A 17,607-nucleotide genomic window follows, 5' to 3' on the forward strand; every position below is an offset into this window, starting at 1 on the left:
GCAGCCTGGTTCACCCACAGGCAAGCGCGGATCTGACAGAGCAGCCCCGCTCACCCACACGCCGGCGCGGACCTGACCGTGAGGCCCCGCTCATGCGGACGCGAGCGCGGACGTGAGCGCGCGCTCAGACCCGCTCAGGACGACGCCAGCGCGGATGTGGCCGCGCGGCCTTGCTAACGGTAATGCCACCGCGGTCGTGATTTCCCAGACCCGCTCACACACACGCCAGCGCGGAAATGACTGCGGGTCTCCGCTCACCCAAATGCCAGCACAAACGTGACGGCACCGCCCCGCTCACTCTGGCGCCAGCGCTGATATGACAGCGGGGCCCCGATAACCCACACGCCAGCGCGGACGTGACAGAACAGCACCGCTCACCTAGGCGCCAGCGCGGACCTGATTCCCCGGCACCGCTGCCCCACACGCCAGCGCTGACATGACCGGGTAGCCCTGCTCACCCAGGCGCCACCGCGGATGTGACAGCGTGGCCCCGCTAACCCACACGCCAGGGCGGACGTGACCGCGCAACCCCGCTTTCCCACAAGCAAGCGCGAACTTGACCGGGCAGCCCCGCTCACCCAGGCGCCAGTGCGTATGTGACAGCGGAGCCCCGCTCACCCAGGCGCCAGCGCGGACGTGACAGCGGGTCCCCGCTCACCCAAACGCCAGCGCTGAGGTGACCGGGCAGCCCCGCTCACACAGGCGCCAGCGCGGATAGAAGAGCGGGGCCCGGCTCACCCACACGCCAGAGCGGACGTGACCGCCCAACCCCGCTTACCTACAGGCAAGCTCGAACTTGACCTGGCAGCGCCGCTCACACAGGCGCCAGGGTGGATGTGACAGCGGGGCCCGGCTAACCCACACGCCAGAGCGGATGTGACCGCACAACCCCGCTTACCAACAGGCAAGCGCGAACTTGACTGGGCAGCCCCGCTCACCCAGGCGCCAGCGCGGACGTGACAGCGGGTCCCCGCTCACCCAAACGCCAGCGCTGAGGTGACCGGGCAGCCCCGCTCACACAGGCGCCAGCACGAATAGAAGAGCGGGGCCCGGCTCACCCAAACGCCAGCGCGGACGTGACCGCGCAACCCCGCTTACCCACAGGCAAGCTCGAACTTGACTGGGCAGCCCCGCTCACCCAGGCGCCAGCGCTGATGTGACAGCGGGGCCCCGCTAAAGCACACGCCAGCGCGGACGTGACCGTGAGGCCCCGCTCATGCGGACGCGAGTGCGGACGTGAGCGCGCGGCAAGACCCGTTCACGACGACGCCAGCGCGGATGTGGCCGCGCGGGCTTGCTAACGGTCATGCCACCGCGGACGTGATTCCCCAGACCCGCTCACACACATGCCAGCGCGGACGTGACAGCGAGTCCCCACTCACCCAAATGCCAGCACAGAGGTGACCGGGCAGCCCCGCTCACACAGGCGCCAGAGCAGATAGAAGAGCAGGGACCGGCTCACCCACACGCCAGAGCGGACGTGACCGCCCAACCCCGCTTACCCACAGGCAAGCGCGAACTTGACCGGGCAGACCCGCTCACCCAGGCGCCAGCGCGGATGTGACAGCGGGTCACCGCTCACCCAAACGCCAGCGCTGAGGTGACCGGGCAGCCCCGCTCACACAGGCGCCAGCGCGGATAGAAGAGCGGGGCCCGGCTCACCCACACGCCAGAGCGGACGTGACCGCCCAACCCCGCTTACCTACAGGCAAGCTCGAACTTGACCGGGCAGCCCCGCTCACACAGGCGTCAGCGTGGATGTGACAGCGGGGACCGGCTAACCCACACGCCAGAGCGGACGTGACCGCGCAACCCCGCTTACCCACAGGCAAGCTCGAACTTGACCAGGCAGCCCCGCTCACACAGGCGTCAGCGTGGATGTGACAGCGGGACCCGGCTAACCCACATGCCAGCGCGGACGTGACCGCTCAACCCCACTTACCCACTGCCTGTGCGGACGTGACCGTGAGGTCCCATTTACCCACACCCCAGTGCGAACGTGACGGGCAGCCCGCTTCACCCACAGGCAAGCGCGGATCTGACAGAGCAGCCCCGCTCACCCAGGCGCCAGCGCGGACGTGACAGCGGGTCCTCGCTCACCCAAACGCCAGCGCTGAGGTGACCGGGCAGCCCCGCTCACCCAGGCGCCAGTGCTGATGTGACAGCAGGGCCCCGCTAAAGCACACGCCAGCGCGGACGTGACCGTGAGGCCCCGCTCATGCGGACGCGAGCGCGGACGTGAGCGCGCGGCAAGACCCGTTCACGACGACGCCAGCGCGGATGTGGCAGCGCGGGCTTGCTAACGGTCATGCCACCGCGGACGTGATTCCCCAGACCCGCTCACACACATGCCAGCAAGGACGGGACAGCGGGTCCCCACTCACCCAAATGCCAGCACAAACGTGACCGCAACGCCCCGCTCACTCTGGCGCCAGCGCTGATATGACAGCGGGGCCCCGCTCACACACAAGCCAGCGCAGACGTGACCGAACAGTCCCACTCACCCAGGCGCCAGCGCGGATGTGATTCCCCAGACCCGCTGACAGAGACGCCAGCGCGGAAGTGACTGAGCAGCCCTGCTCACCGACACGCCGGCGCACCGTGAACGCGCAGCCCCTGATCTCCTCTACAGAGCAGAAGTGACCGCGCAGCCCCACTCACCCACACGCCAGCACAGAGGTGACCAGGCAGCCCCGCTCACACAGGCGCCAGCGCGGATATAACACCGGGGCCCGGCTCACCCACATGCCAGCTCGGACGTGACCGCGCAATCCCGCTTACACACAGGCAAGCGCGAACTTGACCGGGCAGCCCCGCTCACCCAGGCGCCAGCGCGGACGTGACAGCGGGTCCCCGCTCACCCAAACGCCAGCGCTGAGGTGACCGGGCAGCCCCGCTCACACAGGCGCCAGCGCGGATAGAAGAGCGGGGCCCGGATCACCCACACTCCAGCACGGACGTGACCGCCCAACCCCGCTTACCCACAGGCAAGCGCGAACTTGACTGGGCAGCCCCGATCACCCAGGCGCCAGCGTGGAGGTGACAGCGGGGCCCGGCTAACCCACACGCCAGCGCGGACGTGACCGCGCAACCCCACTTACCCACTGCCAGTGCGGACGTCACCGTGAGGTCCCACTTACCCACACGCCACTGTGGACGTGACTGGGCAGTCCGGTTCACCCACAGGCAAGCGCGGATCTGACAGAGCCGCCCCGCTCACCCACACGCCAGCGCGGACGTGACCGTGAGGCCCCGCTCATGCAGACGCGAGCGCGGACGTGAGCGCGCGGCCAGACACGCTCACGACGACGCCAGCGCGGATATCGCCGCGCGGCCTTGCTAATGGTCATGCCACCGCGGACGTGATTCCCCAGACCAGCTCACACACACGCCAGTGCGACGTGACAGCGGGTCCCCGCTCACCCAAATGCCAGCACAAACGTGACCGCACCGCCTCCCTCACTCTGGCGCCAGCGCTGATATGACAGCGGGGCCCCACTCACCCACACGTCAGCGCAGACGTGACCGCACAGCACCGCTCACCTAGGCGCCAGCGCGGACGTGATTCCCCCGGCACCGCTGCCCCACACGCCAGCGCTGACATGACCGGGTAGCCCTGCTCACCCAGGCGCCACCGCGGATGTGACAGCGTGGCCCCGCTAACCCACACGCCAGCGCGGACGTGACCGCGCAACCCCACTTACCTACAGGCAAGCTAGAACTTGACCGGGCAGCCCCGCTCACCCAGGCGCCAGCGTGGATGTGACAGCGGGGCCCGGCTAAGCCACACGCCAGCGCGGACGTGACCGCACAACCCCACTTACCCACGGCCTGTGCGGACGTGACCGTGAGGTCCCATTTACCCACACCCCAGTGCGTACGTGACTGGGCAGCCAGGTTCACCCACAGGCTAGCGCGGATCTGACAGAACAGCCCCGCTCACCCACACGCCAGCGCGAACGTGACGGTGAGGCCCCGATCCTGCGGACGCGAGCGCGGACATGAGCGCGCGGCCAGACCCGCTCACGACCACGCCAGCGCGGATGTGGCCGCGAGGCCTTGCTAACGGTCATGCCACCGCGGACTTGATTTCCCAGACCTGCTCACACACACGCCAGCGCGGACATGACTGCGGGTCTCCGCTCACCCAAATGCCAGCACAAACGTGACCGCACCGCCCCGCTCACTGTGGCGCCAGTGCTGATATGACAGCGGGGCCCCACTCACCCACACGCCAGTGCAGACGTGACCGCACAGCACCGCTCACCTAGGCGCCAGCGCGGACGTGATTCCCCAGCACCGCTGCCCCACACGCCAGCGCTGACATGACTGGGTAGCCCTGCTCACCCAGGCGCCACCGCGGATGTGACAGCGTGTCCCCGCTAACCCACACGCCAGCGCAGACGTGACCGCGCAACCCCGCTTACTCACAAGCAAGCGCGAACTTGACCGGACAGCCCCCGCTCACCCAGGCGCCAGTGCGGATGTGACAGCGGGGCCCCGCTAACCCACACGCCAGCGCGGACGTGACCGCACAACCCCACTTACCCCACTGCCTGTGCAGATGTGACTGGGCAGCCCGGTTCACCCACAGGCAAGCGCGGATCTGACAGAGCCCCACTGTCAGATGACTTAGTTGAATCCAGACCAAACAAGCAGTCTTAGAATAGGCTGTCAAGGTTGTGGAACTGTTTGTTATATAGTAGATGAAGTGCTTTAAAAGTAGGAGAATCTTGCATGTAATATTCCAGAACTATTTTATTTGTAAAAGACAAATAGAAAAAAGGTCACATGAAATGTCATTTATTTTATTCAAATATATACATGCCTTTTTTACTTCAATGTTTGCAACCGGCATTTTGCAAGATCAATGTTTTTGGGCCCTACATTAACTTCTCCACCAAGAGGCACATACAGCAGAAGTTAAACATTTATATAACTTAGTTTTGCTTTTTAGGGTAACAGCATTCTAAAATAATTTAGCCACCTTGAATCATACCAAAATGTAAAAAGGGTCTAGATGATGTCATTGTTTTCTCAAATTTTTTAATAAAAAACAGTAACCAGGCTCATGACATGAGTTTTCCAAAACACAGCTTTTAACAACCTACTTTACATCAGATATATCTTTCTCTGTGAAAATTTTGCATGCTCATTAAAAATTTTGTTCCTAATAAGCATAATAAACAAGTACTAGAATAACTGTTATTCAAGAAATTTTCCCTTGAACATAAAAAGCGGCTACTCACAGTAACCTTTCTTTACACATTGTTGACTGGTCATGAAAGATCCTGTTTTCAAGCCCAAACATTATTGACCAATAATAAGTTAACTCACGTTTGCACTTGCATTGGCTTATACAATTCTTAAAACTGAGAGTAATACAAAGTATACTGAAGTTTACTTAGATTGTTTCATTTTCATATTCAATTATGAAAAATAGCTGGTAATATGAGATGGCTTTGCATAAAATTGCCAGTCAACAATGTGTTCATATCAATGGAGAAAATTATTGTTTAGTTAAAATGTAAATGAAAATATTGTAAAAAAGTATTTAGTATACAGTAATTTAAAGCATTAGGAAGACTGAGAACTAGTTATTTCACTGTAAAAAACCCAATAGTTTGAGAAGTGCCTTTTTTTTGTCAAGAAACTTGCATCACAAGAAATTGCCATACACCGTTTGTCTGGATTTATTTCCACCATGTCATCATTTGTATGTCCCATGTTGTGAAATATTTCTGTAATTTCCTTTAACGTGAAGTTTTTTTACCATCACTTCCTCTGGGACATGGTCATCCTTTCCACCACATGCACCTTACGCTTCTCTGGCTGCACACCTAGAAGCTCTAGAAAAGCAGCAGCGTTAACATTCCCCGGATCAGTGATTTCTCCTACAACTCCGTTCAGGTTCAACTTTTGTACGTCATGTAATTAATCACAGTTAATATACTGTGATAACTGAAATTTGACCATACTGATGTTAACTAAATCATCATCGAAATTTGGGGATATGTGACTTATGGTGCAAACTGAGGACTGCCTATACCTTCCTTGTTTATGTTGACTCATACAGGTGTAAAGTGACTTGAAATAGCCCATCTACATTTATAATATTAGTGCATGTTGTGGTGGTTTTCAAATTTTTGTCATTTGGCAATCAACTTTAAAATGTATCTTAGAACGACGGAACTTTAGAAACAGAAAGTACTTTAAAGATCCCATAAACTGATAGCACAAATTATCCAGCATGTTTATTATGAATAATCTCTCCTCCTTCGATTTCAATTTGCTCATAGAGCCACTTGCGGTCACAGCGGCACTCCGCGCCACATTTGGTGGAGCCGCAGGCAGGACAGGCATAGAAACAGCCTAGGCAATCTTCGTCAAGGCAGTCGCAGAGGTCCATCCCACTGAAGATCAGAAGGCCCTGGCTGTCATAGACCTTACTCTTTGCTGGGATCACTTGTCTGTAAGATAAACACAGGTGCATTACACCTCACAAATTATTATTTTTGAGTATTTAATTGAAAATAAGGTAATGAAGAAATTTAAGGAGATAAAATACTCAGAATTAGGATGAAGTCCTGCCAAACTGGTACAAAACTTACCAGATTCAAGGCTACTCTATAGTTAGTACGTGAACTCCATACTAGAAGAGACCTCACTCTAAAGTGTTGAGACAAATACAAGGAACCTAAATATGCCTCTCAAAGTCCATTTAAAAGTCATCTAAGCAAAGGCATGGATAAGTGCATTTCTGTTAAAACTTCCCTTACCTTCAAAAAAAGAATGGCTAATAAACAGTGGGACTTTTTTTTGGCTACCAATCTCTTTACTGCTTTGCTTTGTGAACATAGGTTTATTTTTATTGCAGTATACTACCCTATTGGTTTTTATACTGCAATTAGTCTGTTTTTCTTGTTCATTAATGGACTCTTAAAAAATCTGGCCTAAAAATACTTAAATGACTCAATAGAAAACCTTAATAGATGAAACGGCACCTGTAGAAAATCCTGAATGATTATACTAACATTTGTTAATTTATATTTTAGAAATGCTCAATTTAAAGTCATATTCTAAACAATTTAGTTTCCTCATTCATCCTGTTGACTGTACCGTAACTATTTCCATTTCATACCTATACAATTTCTCATAAAATTAACTTTTTAGCGGCCACTCATACAGCAGATATACCAATTACAAAACATCAATGCTTTTCAAAAAAGTCAATTACTTTAATTCTAAGTATAATTTGTTTAAATTATTTTAATTCTCATGCCAAAAAATTATCTTGTTCACGTCACTGATACTTTCTTGGAACAAACTGTTAAGAGTTGAAAAAGATGCCTTAATTTTTTATGAGGTCCTCAGATGTTCTTAACCAATTCCAAATTATCCGATTTGAAATATTTCCTAGGAAATTCAAAACTTATAAAGGACAGGGGAATAATACAGATATAAAGTGGAAAGTTAACATACAACTTAAATAATATACAGCCTACCTGTCTGAACCAGAGGTTGAATTTTTTGTAAGCCTTCTTTTTTCTCTTTTACCAGTTTCTGGAGCAAATTCAGTTTGTTTTCCTGGGTTTGCAAATTGTAATGACTTCAAAGCTTTAGCAGTTCTTCCCTGAATGAAGGTAAACAAATTATCAACTTAAATCTTGACATCAGGTCTCATTAATATTTTACTTAATCCAGATTATTCCTTAATTTAGAAGACAGTCCAGAACTCACAAAAAAGGTTTTAGAGCCCAAATGTAACAACATTTACACAGTATCAGACCACATTCAAAATTTATTGGTTAATTTATAAGTAATATTTTCACTATTGAATCAATTTCTGACATATTAGGAGGGGAGACGGGAATGGTGAAAATTGAAGTGGGTGCTGCCAACCTGGGAGAGAAGTCAGAAAACCTGCTTTATAACCCAATGGCACATAACTGAGGTTCCTAATAATGATCCTGAATCCTCAAGAAAAGGTTCTATTATTATTATGTATTTTCAAAAGCAGAAATATGGTTTCAAGTCCTGAAATGTATTACAAAATTTCCATGGTTAAGAGTTTAAGCGTGTTCCTTGGGGGAGACAGCTTTATGTGATACATTTCAAGAGAGCAGTGGATAAAGTGGAGAAGACATCTTAAGTGACAGTAGCAAGGTCCTCATATGAACTGCAAGATAACCATGGGTTGGAGCTATGCCTCTGAGGGGAGTACAAAAGGAAAGCACTACATAAAATTTAAATCTTCAATTATCTTTTAATTTGGTTTATTAATATAATGAAAGATAAAATTGAGAAACGGATCCCGGCAGCAATAATTATAAATTGGTTATAAATAGAAATTTGGAGAAGTACTCCTTTGACACACTTGTCCTTGTTCTACACCAAAGACAGCTTTATGAAATCTCAAGCTGTTCTTACATGGTTAAAGAATCTGAATAGAACCGTATGAATAAGGAAGAAACTTATAAAACATTTATTTCTTACAATGTAAACATGTTTGTTTTTTGATCAGAGGGGGTCCTAAAATTAGCTTTAATCATACCAAGGAGAATTTCTGAGCTAGAAGCAAGCTTCTCAAAAACCCAAACAAGAATGGGATAGTGCCAAAGGAGAAAAAAAAAAAAAAAAAAGCTGAAATAAGAAACTAGTCACTTCTCTTATGCTCCTTTTAAAGTATTGTTTTTTAAATCTTTCATGAAAAGGAGAATTCATCTTGCTATATAAAGACCCTTGTGGGCTGGCATATCTCACTGAGTTACTTTAATATCAGAAAAAAAAAAAAAGGAAAAAAAAAAAAAGATAGTTAAGTCCTGGCTTTGCCAGAATGTTCTAAAAGCTACTCCCCTAATGTCTTAGTACTAGGAGTTTCAGCTTGTGAGTCTTGGGTATATTATGTTATTCCTTTCCCAAGCCTACTTTCTTTGTCATTCAATCTAGGTAAATGCAAATATTTAGAAACCATTTTTACTCCCCCAACTTTATATTCACTGCATGCTAATTAGTAGAGTGGTACCTCGGTACCCATCGTTAACTCATTCCGGAACTCGTGACTAGTGCTGAAACTGACGAGTACTGAACAATGAAGCACTGTCTCTTGCAGGGCTGTGTCATAGCTCATACAAGTTCTAGCAAATGCAGCAAGTCCTGAGCAAGTGCCAAGTGTGGAAACATTTTTTTTACCCTCATCAAAATGTGACGAGTACCGGGTTTGATGAGCTCTGAAACTGGTGAGTACCAAGGTATGACTGTATAATAATAATGTAAATACGACTTCCTTATACTTAAAACAAAATCCCATGTTGTAGAAATAACATAGCAGGAAAAAAAAAATGGCTCCTATACATACGTCTGAATCAGGTTTTCTTTTCTGCCGGTCTTCAGAATCAACATCCACACTTCCATTGATTATCTGTGTACACTTTGGACAAAGCTTCCAACCAGGTACAAGCTGTCTGCCAAATTTTGCACTCAGAAAAGTGGCATCATCTAAGTCAATTACATGCAAATTCTTTTTTGCTAGTTTTTTGTGTATGTTAAATGGGTCACAACACGACTTCTGCAAATCCTCAAATCTGTCAATGTAAATTTTTGCATGATGAAAGCAAATTGTATTGTTCCCAGAAAGTGTCATTCCAGTTCTAAGTTGAAGTAAAAGCATATCATTTGATGACAACTCTTGCAAAGTCTTGAAACCTGTGTGACGAGTATAGCAGGTTTTATGGCACTCATTTGTGGTCCGAAGCTGTACTCCAACTGAACATGGATCCATCATTCTTGATTCTAGCAAATTTCCTGTTTAATTCTGTCGAGCAATCTCTCTAAGTCATGTGCTGATCGCCCTAAAGAAAACATTAAAAAGAGTCAGATTTGTGCTGCAAACTTTCTAGTTTGGAAACTGAAAAGGCATTTGATAAAATCAATGCCTATTTAAGAGAAAAGAAACTCTTAGCAAATAAAGAATGGAAAAATATTTCCGGAAAGCCTACAACCAACATTATAATATTTAATCATAAAACATTAGCAGCATTCCCTGTGAAGTTAGAACTATATATACCTGCTATCACAACTTACATTTAACACCATACTAAGAAATATAATAATTGAGAAGAAAGAAAGAAGAAATATTACTCAAAGATGATTAAATATCTACACGGAAAGTATAACAGGTTTTAGTAGACAAACTATTAGCACTAGCAAGATAATTCAACAAGGATACTGGAAACCAAAAACACTTTGAGATACCTTACAAAATAAATAAATCTTTCAAAAGATATGCAAAACTTTCATGACAAAAATTAACAAACAGAAAGAAAAAAAAAACACTTAATAAATGTAGAAATATGTCTTAGAAAGTCTATGGTAAATGTGTCAATTCTCCAGGAATTTATCTATAAATTAAATACTATTCCAATCAAAATCCCATCAGGTATTCTGCCTACTCCCTCTTGAATTCAGCAAACTGGTTTATATGCAAGAGTAAATATTCAAGTAAGCCAAGAGAATTTTGAAGAAAAACAAAGTAAGATATTTATTTACTATAAAGCCATCATAATTAAAACTGTGGTATCTGCATAACAGAAACAAATAGATCTATGAAAAGAGGAAGTTGTATGCCGTATAGTATTATAAATCAACGGGCATTATACACATTAACAGGAGAAACATGCTTGGAAAACTACCTAACCATGTGGAAAAAGGCAGAATAAGATTTCTTTCTCACAAACAAAAATCAATTCCAGATGGATTAAAGAATTAAACATGAGAAGAAAAACTGTAAAAGTATTTACCAAAAAAAAAAAAAAAAAAGACTTTGTAATACTGGGGTAGATAACTTCCCCAAAAAGAATGCATATATACAAAAAGGTGGCTTCATTTGATGCTATGTCAAATTAAACATTTCTGTATAACTCTAAAGGAGAAAAAAGGCCACACTTGCAAATATCTGGAAAAATTCTGGCTTCTACAAATCAATTAGAAAATAACAAATGCATTAGAAAACTAAACACATATAGTCAATTCACCAAAGAGAATACAATAGACAATAAATGCATGCAAAGACGTTCAACCCCATAATTATCAGGAAAATGCAAACTAACACCATTTCTTAAACAATTACTTGGAAAAAATTTTAAAAACCTGATAACCTAGCACTGGCTAAAATGTGGCCAACTTTTACATCCTTCTTATACTTTGGTAGGAATGTAAATCGCTGTAACTACTTTAGTGTTTTTGGCAATTTCTACCAAAATGAAGCAGCATATATCCCAGGACCTAGCATTTTCAGTTCTAAGTCTCTGAGTTAGGGAAACATGTCCCATATGAGCACAAGTTATATACGAGGACATTGAGCATTCACTGTTTTTGACAGTGAAAAACTGGAAATAACCTAACTGTAAAGGACAAGGAATTATGGGTTACTCACAGAAGGGACTCCTACAGGATATTTCAAATAAATAAGACTGCACAAATTACACATATCAACACATACAAATCTCACAGAAAATGTAAGTGAAAAGGGCTGAAAAAGGATATACAGTATATCATTTATGTACAATTTGAAACACACAAAATAATATATATTATTTATGGATGAAAACATAAACACATACTATGAGAGGAACAGATACCAAATTGTGATACTTTTTCAAAGGAAGGAACTTTTCTTGGTGAGTTACAAAAGGTAAGGTTGGTGGCATGTACACAAGTGTTTAATTATTTTCCATACTTTCTATTTAAATTTTTTTATAACTAAATTTTTTCAAAACAGATACAAGAAGTATTTGATTCTTAAGAGAAGATTTAACAAACAGGAAAAAAATAATCAACATTGAAAGTAGATATGAAAACTGAAATCTGGTTGATGGTGAGGGATTGAAATATCTAGGAATCCGCAATCTTGCAAGTGTTTCTATAAGCTTTGCTCCCCCCATTTAAAAACTGGTTAGAAATATTGAAGATACTTTCTTATGTGTTTTCTGCAGAGAGAAATTGTAATCAGTAAAACCATATACAAAGAACAGACTCTGGCCTCTTGAAATTTAAAAAAAAGTGAGAGAATACACACCCTGATGTTTTAAGTTAAAATACTAAATTTAAAAGTTAAAAAATACAATTTAAATTGTTAATAAGTTATTGAACATTTTAATTTAAAATTTTAAGCTGTTTAAAAGAAAGTATGTTTACATTCTTTTATTCTATTTTAACCAACTTTTAAAATTTAACTCCCAATAACAGGTCCTAATCACATCAGATAAAATGACTTGTAGCATACAAATAATTAATTTTTTTTAAAGGGAAGAGTGGGTTAAGATAAATTAAGAGTGGAAAAAGAAGTGAGAGATATTGTTAACAAAACAAACTGCTGTTCTGTACCTTAGCAGCTATGGGACACAAATCTGGCTCTGACTTTTCTTAAATTAGTATAAATAAGAAAACTGTTATCAGCACATTATGAAACTGCTCAGTACTTATTAATGCCACAGATTCTTATATTTGTAGGTATCTATCATCAATTTGTAGCATTAATTTATAACAGGATTTTTGGAACATAAGACTAGTTATTAGTATTCAAACACTTGCGCTACCCTGACCATATCTGACAGGGAATATCAAGTCTGACTTAGAAAATGTATTTTAGAAGTTCTATCTGTCCATAGTAATATTTTTACCCATTATGGAATTCTTTTCCTTGGCTATTGGTGGCTTCTGTTCCTTTGTTTTCCTTTAACCTTGGTTAAATTACTACATAGTTCACAAAAATTTATTAGCAGACTGTATAAATTGTGCCAGTGAAGTTGAATACCTATTAAATCATTTTTTCTGGTATTTCTTGGACATCTTCCACAATCGTATAAATTCTTTAATTAATTTTAAATTACTATAAACCTGGGCTCTTAGTTGGAAAATGTAGAGTTAAAATAGTTTTTTCTTCTTCAAGTTAGCCATAACCCTATCAGTTTTTGAAAACATTCCTTTTTGGTAAACAGCAGCTTCCAAACATTTGGAGCTCTTGATTAATGTACTATAATCTTTGTAGAAGCACTTGAAGGAATTAAACTGCCTGCACAATTATACTGTTTTCTAAGCATCCATCCCTTAGGTGTCATTGTAGAGTTAGTTATTTACTACTGCAGCTGCCAAATAAAATACAGAATGCTCAGTTAAATTTAAATTTTAGATAACGCACAAATAATTTTATTTTAATTATGTCCCAAATATTGCTAAATTCACTCATTGTCTGAAATTCAAATTTAACTGTGTATCCTGTATTTTTATTTGATAATTCTGGGAGCCTCATTTACCATGTAATTTTATTCTTCTTTTCTTTTCGTATCTTCCAGTAAGCAGAGATCTTTCTTTGGTGCCAGCTTCAATTTATACTCCACCTCTTACCTGTTGTTAAAAAGAAATCTGAACTCCCTATGAACAAATTATAGGACCTGCTCAGTTTAAAAATGAAACGGTGTCAAAAGGATAGCAGAGAAACATGCAGATTAAAAAGGGAACTAATTTTTTTCTTCCCAAAATTTTTAGGGGAGGTGTGGCAATACTATGTTCCAATATGGCTGATTTCTCATTAATACGACTTTTTACTTTACCAATCTCCTAGTGGGAAAAGTAGTATTAAGAGGAAATTTAACCAAATAAAAACTTTACTGAATTTTTAGGTTAACTCAAGAGTCCTTTCCTCTCATGAAAAATGCCCTTTGGAGGGAGGAGTGAAATATAGTGTCTTGTAATATAAAGCATTTGCCAGATTTTCTCTTACTTAATGAAAATAAAATATTTTCATCTACTCCTACTATGCAGATCAGCCACTTTAGGTATGGACACACAAATACAAGTCATGCATTTTGCAAATATCAACTTTCTGTGCCCACTATCTTCAAATATTAACTATTGATATTACATATAAATGGGAACTAACAGAAGAATTAAAGAGCCAAGATGAGATAGTCTCAATCCTCTAGAAGGCCCAGGCCCAATAAAAAAAAAGAGAATTTAAAACAAAAATATAGTCCATAGCACCATGTAAAAGACATAGTAAGGGCCAGGTACAGCGACAGCACAAATGTCATCTCATTCATCTTTACAACTTTTAGGTACTATCATCCCCATTTACAGATGAAGAAACTGATGTTTAGAGCTCTAATTACCGAGCCTAGCAGAATGGCTCATACATCAGAGGCGCTGAAGTATTTGCTGAAAGAATTAAAAACAAAAACAAAAACAAAAACAAACTAATTTTACTTTATACGAAGATTCCCTGTTAATCAGGTCCTAACCATTCACTCCGGGCTCACCTAATGCATCCCCCGCATCCCCCCAGTTTTTAAAATGCTTCTGTCCAGTGCACTTTCAGATCATTTTTGCAACAATGCAGCAAACCCTTCAGGCTTCCAAACCCCACCTGCGATTTGTCGCTGTTCCTCTGGTCCTTCAAGGCCAAAGAGAACTAACTTAAGAGGCATCTCCACAACAGAGATGTTTCCAGACCACGAGCAACTGAGCAAAGGGCTCCTCATTCTTATTCTGGGTGGGATCCACATTGTAACCATTCTGTTGCAAATACTTTTACCTCGTTGTAGAAAATCAAGCCAGGGCCCTGGAGCACGCCATGACTTGTTCTAAATACCACAATACCCTTACAGTTTTTTCTGTCAGGCAATGCTAACTCATCCTTCAAAGACAGAGCCCCGTCTTCCGCCACCTGTTGAGCCCCACCCAGAACCTCCTCCTCTATTGGCACAACGCCTTCGCTGTGAACTGGGACTCTTTATTACTGCTCAGCTGTTGGCAGACAGGCGCTCCACGGCGTTCTTTTCCGAAACACCCAAAGCGAAAGAGGAATGACTTCGGGGACTTCCCTTTTCACGGCCCTCGTCCCAGGCTCGTTGCTCGCTAGTGTCTTCCATTACATACCAAGCTCTGCGAGGGCAAGGGATCACGTGGGTCCCAATTACAGTTGAGGCTTCTCTAGCGCAATACTGACACTGTACAGACCCTTCACGTCTTTTAAATAAATACATGGTCACAGACTGTCAGAATCTCACGCCGAGAAGGCTCAATCTTCCCAAATTGTTGTGACCAGTCCCCAGAATCGTGCAATGACTCCCACCGCAACCCTGCGGTGGCCACATGCATAACGCCCCTAGTTCATGGATCTATAAACATGTTTCAAGCCCTCAGATATGTCTAATGAGCACCTATTCTGTTCATGGTACCAATAAAAAGAAATGAGTAATACTGCCTGCAGCTTCAACCAAATATTTAGGGCTGGGAGGATTCCGATTACAAAAATAAAAACGAAACAGGAGAGACATACGCTGTGTACGCGGCTCAAGGCCACGGCAGTCTTAACACCGCACACGCCTAAACCGCAGCTCTGAGGGCTCCGGGTCTCCGAAAGCGCCGACAACCCGCGGACGCCACAAATGTGACAGAAACTCAGCTGGGCCCTGACATCAAGGGCCACAGGTGAACTGGGGTCAGGGTGGGTACAACCTGGGGTGGGGGTGGGGGTGGCATTACTCCGCAGGACGCCCGGCCCACCCTCAGCGGAAAAATTCCCCTCCCGCTTCCGCGCTTCCTCTCCCACTCCTCACCGGCCTCCGTGACACGGCCCGGGTGCCGGTCCTGTCGAGGGACTGGTGTCCACGTTCGCTCCCAGCCCCACTCCTTCCCTCCCAGTCACCACGACCCTTTCCACCGTGGCGCGAGTCCTCCGCCCGGGTTCGAGAAGGGCCCGTAACCACGGACGACGAACTCCGCAGCGCGTTCTGCAGCGCGTCGCCGCACGACCACTGAGACGACGGGGAGCAGAGCTAGAGCGCCTCCGCGCTACCATCAAGAGAGACCCGGAAGAAGCCTAGAGCGGAACGGAGCCGGGCGGCCTCCGAGACGGAAAGGGCGGGGCGGCGCCCATTGGCCAATGATTCAAGGTGAGGCCAGTGTTGCTTCCGATGCTGATTCGGTTTTGCTGTCTGTCCGTGCAGGTTAGGGGATTCTTAGGTCCCAGGGGCCATCCCTTTCAAGATACGGGTTTGGCTAGCTTGGATTCTATTCCCAAATCTCTACACTTGATCGCGAAGTCAAGTTTTTGCACCCCAATCCTAATTCCTGAAAAAGTGAATCAGTTTAATTTCTTTCCTTCAAGCTTAATGTATTTCAAAATGCATCTTTTTTAACTATAAAAATGTAGCTCTGTTTATTCATTTAGAATCTTTGAGAGCTCAAGATTCCTTAGACAAAAGGATCTCAGCCTTCAACCATGTTCAGGTGGGAATAATAGGGAAAAGTCTCCCCCTGCCCAGCTACACCATAACTATTATTTTTTTAACCAGCCAAGTGAAAAATACGTGAAACGGAAATACGGTCCACCAAGGCCAAGCTTGCTAGTAGTGCCGTACACACTTAATGTAAGTTTTCTGCAGGGAACCTATGGTTCCTCCTATCTCCAGGCAGGGTTTTGCTCTTCACCCAATTACACCATTCTGAGCATTGGGGAATGACAGAAAGGCAGAACAATAAAGAATCCACTCAACTCTTTTTCAGGACGTCACATGCAGTACTTTTTTTAGTAGTTACTTTATGGTTGGCACTTAACTAATGAAACAAAAGAATAAAACTTATCCCTCCTTTCAAAGAGCTCACAGACGAGAGAGAAAAACAAAAAGTAGCAGAGAGTTCATCACAATGCGGTGTAATAAATGCCATAAGAAACACAGGATGTGAACAGGGTAAAATGAGAGTTACTGAAGCAGGGGGGTTCTGAGAGGAGATTATTGCTTGAATTGAGCTGTCTTATGGAAAATTAACTTGATGCAGTGGTGGCTTCCAAGCTAACTACTGGGCAAGCTGTCCTGGAGATAACGAAATAGAAGAAATAGAGGACTCGCAGACCAAATTAAAATGCTCAAGTAACATGGTTTATTGAATCGATTTGAATACCCGGTGAAAAGCAAGGGACATAACTGGAGTTAAGCTGACATATTTAGGATAAGGTGCAAACAAGTGGAAGGACATCACCTGAATCAGGAGTTAAGCAACGTGCATATGTTCTGCCTGCCACATCAGCCCTTTCCTTTGATGATAGGCTTACAAGGACTAGCATTCAGGTCACAACAAGGAGGCCCACAGTTAGAAAGTGCTTTGGGCCAATAGCAGGGAAAGGTGCCTGGCCACAACCAGAGCTTACGAATTAGCCCGAACAAACATTAGGGTTTATTTGCATTTATTTGTTTGTTTGTTTATTTACGATGGAGCACGTATGAGATTTTACTAGGTATCATCTATGGATGGCTGATCTAGTGGCGACATAGCTCTCAACCCATGGCTTAGTTTTTCCATTACCTCCCCTCCTTTTTTTTTTTTTTTTTTAAACTATAAATAACCCTCTACTCCATGGTATTTTAAATTCATTTTAACTTTGGCATGACTTCCATGTATATTCAACTCACTATGTATATTCAACACAATTCTGTTTCACAAAGTGTATGCTTACTCATATTCTCTATATAAAACATCCTAGGAACTTTGCATTTATCTCATAAGCTACTAGTGTATTTAACACTTTCTAACTAACACTTCTTATGA

General features: G+C 44.9%; 1 protein-coding gene across 1 annotated transcript; it reads right to left on the reverse strand.

Annotated features, from left to right (window-relative positions):
• Positions 1–4,740: 4,740 nt before the first annotated feature.
• Positions 4,741–15,846, reverse strand: ARL14EP (ARF like GTPase 14 effector protein). The gene is made up of 4 exons (XM_090267605.1): positions 15,618–15,846; positions 9,359–9,851; positions 7,506–7,633; positions 4,741–6,470 (listed from the first exon to the last, which is right to left on the reverse strand). The coding sequence occupies exons 2-4, from the start codon at positions 9,782–9,784 to the stop codon at positions 6,242–6,244; spliced, it is 783 nt and encodes a 260-aa protein (XP_090123731.1). The 5' UTR covers positions 9,785–9,851; positions 15,618–15,846; the 3' UTR covers positions 4,741–6,241.
• Between the last annotated feature and the right edge of the window lie 1,761 nt (positions 15,847–17,607).

This window comes from Furipterus horrens, unplaced genomic scaffold (assembly GCF_987537825.1).
Source record: "Furipterus horrens unplaced genomic scaffold, mFurHor1.1.pri manual_scaffold_2, whole genome shotgun sequence".
Classification (NCBI taxonomy): domain Eukaryota; kingdom Metazoa; phylum Chordata; class Mammalia; order Chiroptera; family Furipteridae; genus Furipterus; species Furipterus horrens.

Coding starts and splice junctions, on each gene's coding strand:
- ARL14EP (XM_090267605.1), bottom strand. CDS start 9,784: ATGATGGATCCATGTTCAGTTGGAGTACAGCTTCGGACCACAAATGAG. Junction 7,634..9,358: donor AAAGAAAACCTGATTCAGAC/GTATGTATAGGA, acceptor ACCTTCATTCAG/GGAAGAACTGCTAAAGCTTT. Junction 6,471..7,505: donor TCAACCTCTGGTTCAGACAG/GTAGGCTGTATA, acceptor TTTATCTTACAG/ACAAGTGATCCCAGCAAAGA.